This window comes from Hylobates moloch, unplaced genomic scaffold (genome assembly GCF_009828535.3).
Source record: "Hylobates moloch isolate HMO894 unplaced genomic scaffold, HMol_V3 SCAFFOLD_1, whole genome shotgun sequence".
In the NCBI taxonomy this organism is placed as follows: Eukaryota; Metazoa; Chordata; class Mammalia; order Primates; family Hylobatidae; genus Hylobates; species Hylobates moloch.
The window spans coordinates 77,214,334-77,226,449 of NW_026652276.1; the positions used below are offsets into that span (position 1 = coordinate 77,214,334).

A 12,116-nucleotide genomic window follows, 5' to 3' on the forward strand; every position below is an offset into this window, starting at 1 on the left:
TATACCAACTGGCATTTTTAATAGTTAATTATTAAAACCTTCCTTACTCATATTAGAAACAAAACAAAGCTTCCCACTATCACCTCACCTCCTCAATGTTACAACTAATGTTCAGCCAGCGCAGGGAGGAAAGCAAATGAAAATTATAGTAGCAGGGATGGAAAGAGCAGAAATAATTAAAATAGAAAGCAGAAGAACTATAGAGAAAATCAATAAACCAAAATTTGAGTTTTAAAAATATATTCATGAAATTGAAGGACTCCTATATGGGCTAATCAAGGAAAAGAGATAATTAACAAATTTTCAGAATCAGAAATTAAAGGAAAAATGATTAGAGATGTCACAGATATTAAGAGCACAATAAGGGAATAATATGAACAATTTATACAGTAAATTCAAATAACAATAACTTAGATAAATGAATTCTCAGAAAAATGCAATTTGTCAAATCTAAAAAAAAATCTTAGTCGTCCTACATACCTGTTTAAGAAATTGATACCTTTAATTAAAAACTTTCCCACAGAGAAGACTCAGGTTTCCGATGGCTTTGCTGGTGAATTCTATCAATATTTAAGGGAGAAATAATCTCTCCTACTCTCTTTCAAGAATAAATGCCTCCCAACTTGTTTTATGAAGTCAGTACTATTTTTATACCAAAACCTGACAAATTACCCAGAGAGACCACTAAAAAATAAAAAAGAAATGTTATGGGATGTGGAGAAATGATTTAGACATTTAACATATATTCTTAAGGAGTTCCAGACAGAGAGAATAAAAAAATATGGAATGAGAACCTATTTGTAGTGTTAAAAGCTGATAATTTCCTTGGAATTTTCTGAATTAAAGATATTAATATGTGAATCCTCAACTTACATAGCATAAATTCTGAGTCAGATTAATAAAAATAATTTCATAGGCTCATAGAAATAAAAAACAAAATTATTATAATTAAATATTTATATAAATATTTCAATATAAATATTATAATTTACATAAAAATATTTAATATAATTTTACTTATATTATTTTTATATAAAATATATTATATAAGTATATAATAATATATATTTATTTAATATAATATTATTAATATAAGTAGATATATACATAAAATAATTATAATTAAAAATGTGGCCAAAATTAAGCCATTTTCAGAAAAAGAAAAACGGGATCATTTTGCTAACAGATCTGACAGAATTCCTAAAGGATACATTTCAAGAACGAAATAGAAGACAAAATGAAAAAGTTGGCTGAAGAAACAAATTTGAGGGAAAAAATTACTAATAATTAGTATGTAAGTCTAAATAAGCACTGCCTACAAATTCATGTAATAATACTGTTTAATTTGTTTTATCTCAAATTAAGGTAGAGTTAAGATACTAGACAAAAATAACATATTAGAGGAGAGCAATGATATGTCGTCAGTCTAGGAAAATTCATTTTTCCAGATCAGGATACAAATATCGATTACAGTTCACCTTAAGTATGCATGTTAAAATTTAAGAGTAATCAGGAGGAAAAAAGAAGAAAGGAAGGAAAGGAGGGAGGGAGGGATGAATGGAAGGAGATGATGGGTAACTTTCCATCAGAGATGGGGGAAAGAAAAACAGAAAACACAAAGCAAAAGAGGACAAGAAGGAAGAGGAGAAAAAAATGAAAAACCTCAAAAAGTAGAAAGTGTGAAATAAAGTGATAGGAATAATATTACATGTATCTGTAAATATAAAAAATGTAACTTGATTAAAGTAGGCTATTAGCAGGAAGTGTCACATTGGATGACTTAAAAATCTAGTTATTTGCTTTTACTTAATAAATCTGTGTACTATACCAAGAGATAAGAACCCATTTAAATAATTGGGAAAATGAGATTGCTGTAAAACACTAGAAAAAATGGGCAGCGTGCCTTATTACTACCAGATTCAGCAGCTACAAATGTGTCATATTTCACTGTTCCTTCTACTTCTCAGGAGTAATCACTCCTTTTTGCCACAGAATCAATTCCAAACTCTAGCATGGCTTTCCAGTTTCTTCACCTCTGGTTGTAGCCTTTCTTTGGATAGTTATATTCCTCTTTGATCTCTTAGCTGCTATTGCAAAGCTGATATATAGTAGACACTCAAATATGTATTTAGTTCAGGTAAAAGAAAAAAAATTATTCCTGAATCCATGGAATCATTGTAACATTTTCTTGTATAATGTCCCCTTCACTTTTTTCACAGGTATCTTTTCTTTAAAAAAATGAGAAGGGCAGGTGCAATGGCTCATGCCTGTAATTCTAGCACTTTGGAAAGCTGAGGCAGGATGATTGCTTGAGTCCAGAAATTTGAGACCAACCCAGGCAACATGGGGAAACCCTGTCTCTACAAAAAATACAAAAAAAAAAAAAAAAAATTAGCTGGGTGTGGGGGCCCATGCCTGTAGTCCCAGATACTTGGGAGGCTGAGGTGGGAACATTACTTGAGTCCAGAAGGTTAAGGCTGGAGTGAGCCATGATCACACCACTGCTCTCCAGCCTGGGTGACAGAGCAAGATGTTATCTCAAAAATAAATAAATAAATACAAATAAAAATAAATAAGAGAAGAAACATGTTTATATTTTAGATTGAACATATTCACAACTACGCATCATTTCTTCCTCCTTCCCTCACCATTGCTAGAGGTATCCACACCAGACTATTTTTCAGAATTATAATTTATGAAATATCCCATTTCTTACACTCCCCTCCTTTCTCCTACTTTCCCCTATCGTTCCCTCTCCTCCTTTCTCCTCTTTCTTTACTTCCCCTTACCTCTCTTGTCTCCTCCCTTCTGTTTGTAAACAGGTCTGTATTTTACAGAGCTCAGGAAAACAAGGGATTGTGTGAGATGCCCCAAGAATGGAGAAGATGAGAATGAGAATCTTTCCTGTCTAGATTTGTGAGTTGGTAATGACAAATTGAATGGCTTTCTGACTGGCCACCATGAGCTGCCTTCTATTGGGTCCAGATTAAAGGTTCTCATGCAACAGGGCATGTAGCATTCACTGGAGGGAACTATTTTATAAATTTATACTGTTTCCTAGACTATCCCACATACATTCCACCCAGTATACACTAGGGATAGTTAAGGTGCCATATGGGGTGTGTGTGGGTGCATGTGTTACCTGAACACAGTCTCCCTAAACTATTCTAATAGAATCCCTTTATACCAACTACAGCCCTAAAGAAGAGCCTCTATTATAATTAGATCAATGTCAATCCCTCAGTCTGTAAGATAAATACTCCGAAAGCCATCCTCTTAGGAACTCTATTCTGTACATGATAAGTTATGTAATGAAAGACAGTTTGCACTTTCCGGAGAATATGTTTTTCCTATCGGGCAAAGGAGACCCAAATTTGCTAGTTCTCAGTCCTTAGTATGAATCAGTATCAATGATGAGCCTTCAAAAAATTAAATGCTTAAGTCTCACCCAGAAATATGAGTTCAATTGGTCTGGTCTTGGCCCATGCACTGGCTTTTTTTTTTTCTTCTCAGGTAGTTCTAATATGCATTCAGAATCGAGAAACATTTCCCAAACTGTTCATAATTAAATGAGAAAGTCAAATCTGTGCCATTTGGGAATTTTGTTTATATATTATGAAAAGTTGCAGTCTAAGCTTTCTTAGAATTTTTGTAAAGAAAATTGTAAAAATAAATACGCAGATACTATGTGCACTTTACAGAGTGACAGCAAATTTTAGGGATCTAAATCTAAGTGATCTACAGGCTGTAATAAACAAGACATTTGGTGAATAGAAAAGAAACAAGGAGAATATCCTAAATGAAAAATACTGACAACGCAAGGAAAGGATAGAAGGATATAAAGAAAAGTAGATCAAGAATACATAAGGAAGAAATTGAAATGGAAAAGTGAAGAAAAGAACAATAGATGGACAGGAAGGAGAAAAGATGCACAACTTAAAATGTTAGTCAATTTTTTATTAATTTTTGTAACTTTCCACTACTCTACCTGATGCCAAATCTAGGTTTTTGGCCAATATTAAAGTAGTTATCCAATACACTCTTCTTAATTAACTTCCATTCCATGAAAAAATTGAAAGATGAATTATCATAATTAATGTATGTTCTTTACATTTGTTTTTCAGATTATTTTTACATGATAGAAATCTACCTTTAAATGGCATTTCAAAGATAGAAACAAAGACAACAATTAAATACAAAAACAAAAGCGAAACCTTTATTCTTTTGGCTTGATTGTAATGTGGTTTACCGTTCTTTATGGTAACAGCATTTTCCTGCATGCATTTCACCAACACACTACAAGTCAATAGCTTTAGTATAAAGAATCTACATTTATTGTTGCTTGTGAAACACAAAGTATTTTGCTGTAACTGGTAATATAACTTCACTACCTGGTTTTGTGGGGGAGGAAAAAAAGCTGGGATCCCATATTGTATCTGATACAGTTCTAGTGCCATATGGGTCAATAAGATCTATCTGTGTAAACAAACATTGGAAAAGACTGATGATTACTGAATAAAAAGACTAGGTGGAAACACTGGATTCAAGCAATGCCAAGAATATCAGCTGATTTTTTCTTTAAGCCTCTTTCAATGATAAGGCATTACTATTGAAAGCAAATAAACATTGAACTCAGTTTGAGATTTGTTTCACATTGAAATGTGTGCAAGTTTACAGTACTAATAAAAAAGCAGAAACCTACACTGCATCCTAGTCCTTGCTTCTTATTTTGTGAAGTGCTTCAATTTAAAAGTGCTAGGAACAGAAACTAACAATAGTGACTGTGACATCCACCTGAAGATACTTTTAATTTCTCATTTTATGTACAAAAGGCTGAAAAATAAAATAAAATGAACTTTTTACAGTATTTATATTTTCTTAGAAAACTCTAACCATATATTTTAAACAGATTTAAGCAGCTTGCAACATGTTTGTACAGTCGGGCTTTTCATAATTGAGTGTTCAATTAAGGTTGGAAGAATAAAAAGCAAGAAGCTCTTCCTTGTTTGCTGCAACCTATTGCTTAATGACATGAAGAATGAGGTCTTGGTAGAACAATTTGCTTCACTTTACCACTGATATATGGCTTCCCATATTAGACTTCTGAACAGTGGAAGGAATAAAATACAGCAGCATAGGCAAGATAAACATGCAGCAGTGACAGCTTCAAACTATAATGGAACCAATTACATCATATTACCTGTTGAAAGCTTGCAAACTATACTTACTGTGGTACATATTTGATGCAATAAGTAGTGTGCTTAAATCATCATTTTTGTTTGCTCAAACATGCACCACTAGGTAAAATTACTATTTACAAAGCAGACTTTTATTTTTTAAATTGACATATACTATGTCAACCTTACCAAGAGCAGAAGATGGCTAAACAATACTGCAGGATAAAGCAGAATCAACTTTATAAAGTGGTGGTGGGGATGTTTTTTGGTCAATTCAGGTTGCTTAGAAAGGACTGATAGGATATTTTTATTTTATGCCAAAGGACACTTATCAAAAATGTGATAGTCATGCTGCTGGGACTGTGAGTGACAATGTCATGGTATGTGTATATCTCTGTGTGTGCATGTGTGTATACATATATATGTATATACACGCACATATACATATATACATATATACATGTACATTTAATGGGTTATGTAAAAATAAAACAACTCTTTAATGCTTGTGATTCTATGGAACATTTACAGGCACATTAAATTTTTTCTGGATGAGACACCTTAAAAATACGAATAGCTATTTAAGCACCTCAAAAATCTAAAAACATCCTGAAACAAGAAGTAAACTCTTTCCTTTTGTGATGTGATTATTTTCATGTGTGAATGAGAATTGCAGCATGCCTCCATTTAAAATATATCCAGTTATACAATACAATAGAGAAATGTAGAATTCCCTCCCTTTAATCCCTCTCCCCAAACACAAACCCATTTACAAAAATAGTCACATATAATAGTAAACAACCTGTGAATTAAAAAGAAAAGTGATAAATTCACAGCACACGTTTTGTAAAAATATGGCAGGTGTGGCAGTTAAAACATAAACAGTGGTGACAATTACTATTATCAAGTGTCACATGTTGAATTTACATAAAAATTTAACTTCCCTCCCCCCCTTAAATTGGTTCCTATCGTCTGAGTAGCCATTACGCCTCTGCTCTTCAGCAGTGTCAGCTGGTTGTGAAAATAGAAACCTCCTATCGATACTATTTCTCCAGTTTACTGAGTTCCAGTTTGCTGACCAGAGGTCTCTGTCTTGTTATAGGCACTGACCTTAAGTATACATTTGTAAAAACAGTCAGTTTGGCATAGACCTCCTGTGGGAGTCCTGTTGACACAAACACATCACCATCACGGGCTGTAAACAATTGATCACAAAATGGAATATTCTTGGTTTCTTTTTACTTTTTACTTTCCCTGATATCTTTCCCTTTGTCTTCCTTTTCTGATTTGTCTTTTTCAAATTTTTCTTTTTCCGGTTTGGTCACACTATCATACGAGGGCGGAGATGTGGTGGAAGGCGTCATATCGGTTTTCTCTGGAGTTGAATTCTCATTCAGTTTATCAATGAGAGTATCTTCTTTGATAGGTGTTCCATCACATTCTTTGCCTTTGTCTTTCTTGTATATACTTGATACCTTTTTAACTTTTTGCTTCAAGAGGTAGCGTCTGTAAGCCCTCTGGATAATAATAGCAGACACCTCCTCTTGTTTGCGTTTCAACGTGGTCGTAATGGGCTCATAAGAGACTTTGGATGGGTTCGATGCCATGAATCTTTCTTCCATCTGTATTCGAAGGGCATCCATCTCTCCACTCTCACCCAAAACACGCTTTGTAAAAGCAAATAAGATGTCAAGGCAGTGGATCCGGTCACCACTGACCATGGGCAGATCCATGGCAATGAGCTGGACTTTGTTGGGTTTTGCTATGAGAAGAGGAGGATCCAGGGCATCTGCAAAATCAGAGAGTTTGGCAAACTCTATAAACTGGGTCGCATCAGGATCAAACTTCTCCCAAACCTCATAGAACATCTCAAAGTCATCCTCACTCAGAGGCTCTGCACTTTCTTCAGTAGCAACACTGAAGTTCTCCAGGATGACCGCGATGTACATGTTCACCACAACCAGGAAGGATATGATGATGTAACTGACAAAAAAGAAAATCCCAACAGATGGATTCCCACAGTCTCCCTTAACTGAGCTTCCAGGGTGATCTTTTTCAGGGTCACAGTCTGGAGGTCCACTATTAAGAATAGGTGCTAGCAATCCATCCCAGCCAGCAGAGGTTGTAATTTGGAACAGGCAGATCATGCTGTTGCCAAAGGTCTCAAAGTTGAACATGTCATCGATCCCAACTTCCCTCTTAACATAGGCAAAGTTGGACATCCCAAAGATGGCGTAGATGAACATGACCAGGAAGAGCAGGAGGCCAATATTAAACAATGCAGGAAGGGACATCATCAAAGCAAAGAGCAGCGTGCGGATCCCCTTTGCTCCTTTGATCAGACGTAGGATTCGGCCAATCCTGGCAAGACGTATCACTCGGAACAGGGTAGGGGACACGAAATACTTTTCTATCAGTTCAGCCAGAAACATTCCTGTAGAAAATCAACAAATAACAAAAATAGTGTTATACTTAATAGTAGCAAATGAAAGTTTACATAATTACATTAGTTTTACAAAATGTGAACAGGACAGTTAGGTACATGTATATATGCAAATAATCTGCAATGTTTGTTCAGCAAAATGAAACTGGTATGTTTGGTGTTATAACATTTACATCTTTATATTAAATGAAGATAGTAAGGGTCATTTTTCCTAGTTCAAGGAAAGCATCTATCAAAAAAATGACTCAACCCTGGAAGGTCTAAAGACATCATGAAGCATACAGTGGCCAAGTACAGAAATTAATTTATATGTCCAAAATACTAGTTTTAGCAGTCGCATAAGAACTAAAGGCATACGATTTTGGATCAGGAATATGAGAGTTCTTTACTTTCTGAGATGGTTGTGATACTGTTTTATTTGGGAGTAGGCAGCGTGAGGTACAGAAGAAAACATAGGCTTTGGAGACAGACACACTTGGGACTGAATCCTGGCACTTGTTTTATGCATGAGTAAATGGTGATAATATCAACTTTTTCTTGTGGTCAAACTGAACATTTACTGAGTCTTTTCTTCATACTAGGCACAGTGCTAAGTGCATATATATATACATAATCTGATTTAATCCTCACAACAACATTTTACAGAAAAATTCCTTGCAAAACCAGGGATTGGAGAGCTGAGGTAACTTCTCTTAGGTCACTGAGTAGGTAAGTAGTGTAAACTGGGAAGCTCCAGGTCAGATCTCAAATCTTACCTCTTAATGCTACCTCATAGCACTTATGTGAGAATCAAATGCAATGGAACATTGTTACAATGTTCTATTCAACTAAAGAAAGTAGTTTAAAGAGTGCTATATAATTTTCCCCTCCATGTGAATGTTCTCTTTCCCCAAATAGGCAGAACCTTCTCTTAAATCTTCTTCTATTTACTTCCAGTACCTCATTTAATATCTTATACATAAACACTGTATATATATATATTTTTTCCAATAAACCTTTTGCATTCTTAGCACTTAATGTATGTATGTATCCTAACATTAATGTATCATTGATGATAACAAATCTGTTTTGGATTCTCAAACAAAATAGCTGCTTCCAAAAAGAAATATTGCAAACCACAGAAAACTGTCTGCACCCAAAGATAACATGAAACTTATATATGTGTAATTATATATATAACTGCACATATACACTATTCCAATTATTTAAGAGGTCATATTTATGAATTATGTGACTACTTCAAATGATTTATGTATATATGTGTGTAGATTGATTGTTTATTCAAAGCAGTAACTGTCAATATCACAGGAGTATGACCAGGTACAAGAGTATTCTACCAAAGTTGCAGTTATTGTCTTCTGAGATGAGAATAGATGAAAATATTAAATGAGAATAAATGAAAGCTGAAAATATAAATTCCTTGTATTCCACTCATCATTTCAAGCACAGCATGCAATTAGAGAAATGGCAAACTAAAACTAAAACAATGGACTATTAGATTTTTATTTGGGAGTTTGGGATGAATGAGAAAGATCAGTGAAAAACACATCTAAAGTTTTAAAACACACATTTTTACCACTATATTCCTTAATTTAATAAAAGCACCTCTTCTTACCTACAATGGAGAGAATGACCACCACAAAATCAAAAATATTCCATCCGATAGTGAAATAGTAGTAACGAAGAGAGATCAGTTTCAGCACACATTCTCCAGTGAACAGAACAATAAACACCAGATTAATCCAGTACAGAATGTTTGTCATTTCTTGACTCTGGTCATCGGTTTCCACCATCATGGTGACCATGTTAAGGCAGATGAGGATCATGATGCTGATATCAAAGACTTGTTTGGTTACAAAATCAAAGACCATTCCTTGGAATTTGTTCTGGAACAAATAATATGTAAAAGTTCCATTAGCAACTTAAAAAAAAATCGAATTCAATTCTTCTGATTTTAAGAAAGTAACAAAAAATGTAGCTTTTATAAAAACACACCTTTAATCCTCACAACATTTTACAAAAAAAATTCCTTGCAAAACCAGTGATTGGAGAGCTGAGGTAACTTGCCTTAGGTCACAAAGCAGGTAAATAGTGTAAATAGGGAAGCTCCAGGTCAGGTCTCAAATCTTATCTCTCTCTCTCTTTTTTTATTTTTCTTTTCTTTTCTTTTTTTTTTTTTTTGAGATGGAGTCTCGCTCTGTTGCAGAGGTTGGAGTGCAGTGGCACAATCTCGGCTCACTGCAACCTCTGCCTCCCAGGTTCAAGTGATACTCCTGCTTCAGCGTCTTGAGTAGCTGGGATTACAGGTACATGCCACCACGCCCAGCTACTTTTTGTAATTTTAGTAGAGACGGGATTTCACCGTGTTGGTCAGGCTGGTCTCAAACTCCTGACCTCATGATCTGCCCACCTCGACCTCCCAAAGTGCTGGAATTACAGGTATGAGCCACCATGCCCGGCCTCAAATCTTATCTCTTAATGCTACCTCATAGCACTTCTGTGAGGATCAAATGTAATGGAACATTATTACAATGTTCTATTCTATTAAAGAAAGTAGTGTGTTTTATTTTTGTTTTATACTTGGAAAAAATTTTGTATGTTGTATATTCAACTCTATTCAACAAACTCTATTTGTTTTATTTATACTAACAATGATACCAGGTTTTATAAACTCACCTATTATATTCTCAGTGCACAGAACACCATCATGTTATGATGGACAGTTAGTAAATATTTGTCATGTAATAAAATTTTTTATCCCATGTGTTGGGAGGGTATTAATTTTACTTTAAGTAACTAATAAATATATACTTCTCCAAGTTTCCCTCTCTCTTTTTAAAATTTTCATCTGATTTCTGACTTTATATTCTCTCACTAAAGCTACAGAATCTTAAATTTCATTTTAAAGTTCAGCAAAGATGTTTTAAAAATCATCATTCTAGAGAAAAGGCTTCAGTGGAAAAATTGGTGAAATCTGACTCAGTTCTGTATTTTATTTAATGGTATTATACCAAGATTAATTTCTTAGTTGTGAGAACTGATCTATGGTTGCATAAGATGTTAAGAGGACAGTATGTACAGATTCATTAGAGTATTCATTACGAGTAACTCTTCTGTAAGAATAAAATTGTCTTTTAAAAAGTCACAATGGAAATATTCAATCTTTGCCCTAGTCTATTTGGACCTTATTTCCAAGTACTAACTGCCTTATGTCTTGCTTAGGAAATTAAGTCCCCAACTTGTAAACCAGTTCTGATCATTGGTTTCTGTATTGTTCCATTTTGCAAGTATCTGCTTTGTTTCTTAGGTAATCTAGGGATCTGGTCTTGACTTACCTCTGTTGGGCTGCCTTTCTCTACCTTCTCAACTCGAATGACTAATACTCTGCTACATATACACCTAATGGCTTGCTTTCCCAGATCCTGACACTTTCAGTGGCCTGGATTCTACATCCTAGTGTTCTGCCCTCTTTCTATAGGGAGGCTTCCATTACTTCCAATGGTGATTTTTGGACATCAAACACTACTTGTTCTATTTTGTTTTGCTCTTTTCTCTGAATGCATATTTGGCCTGCTGAACTAGATTTCTATTACTCCAGCTGGATCTGTCTTCTCAGGGCCTCTTTCAACCCAATAAATGCGTCTACTTTTAGTTCAAACCCTTCCTTATTAATTATTAATTTACTGTAGTTTAACTTTCCAAGTCTGGCATGTTCCCCTTACTTCCACCCTCTGATATTTCCTGCCTACCACTCTTAGAAGCTTATGCAGGTTCTACTGTATCATTTTACATAGTTTATCTGTCTACTCTTCTGTCTAAAACAGACGTCCCCCACCCCTTCTCTGTCTCATGAATTCTAACTCAGTTTTGAGTTTAAAGCACTTAGTGCTCTCAGGAAACTGAGTTCATTCATTGATCATAAAATGTATGGCATTGTACTGCAAATGGTTTGCTCTTATTCAATTTTTGTTTTCTTTCCCTTCCACTTGTTTTGAGGCCCCTCAAAAGCAGAGCAGTGCCATTTTTCTCTCAGATATGGCTCCTAGAGTATAGTAAGTTCAAAATATCTTAAAAGCAGAAATTTGGTATTAATTTTAATATCACCATGACTAATAAAAAACTCCTTAGATTCCCTGTTCATAGAGTTGTCCAATGGGACAGACATCTCAATGTACAACTCCAATCGCGAGTCTCTGTGTTCTGTTCTCCCATTTAAATCCTAGGGTGTCAAATATGCTGGAACAAGATGTATAATTCTGAAGATCTTATTCACCAAAAATTTATGTTCTCTAACTTCATCTTGGCCCTTCAGATTTAACAATTAGCGATCCTTTGTCTTTCATTTGCTCCAAAGATAATTCCAAACTTCTCATAAATTTCCATTCTCTTGCCCTCTATTTTTACTTTTTTTAGAACATTAAACTTAAACAGTTTAAATAAACTCCTCTGGCCAGGCGCGGTGGCTCACGCTTGTAATCCCAGCACTTTGGGAGGCC

General features: G+C 34.7%; 1 protein-coding gene across 5 annotated transcripts in view; it reads right to left on the reverse strand.

The window, feature by feature from the left end:
- Positions 1–3,942: 3,942 nt before the first annotated feature.
- SCN2A (sodium voltage-gated channel alpha subunit 2) overlaps positions 3,943–12,116 on the reverse strand; it is a 195,908-nt gene continuing 187,734 nt past the window's right edge. For all 5 annotated transcript variants that reach the window (XM_058441550.1, XM_032755543.2, XM_032755544.2 and 2 more), the window contains 2 exons: positions 9,236–9,506; positions 3,943–7,611 (listed from right to left, as the gene is read on the reverse strand). In XM_058441550.1, coding sequence (XP_058297533.1) covers positions 6,416–7,611; positions 9,236–9,506 — 1,467 coding nt within the window. In that variant the 3' untranslated portion in view covers positions 3,943–6,415. The remainder of the gene's footprint in view (positions 7,612–9,235; positions 9,507–12,116) is intronic.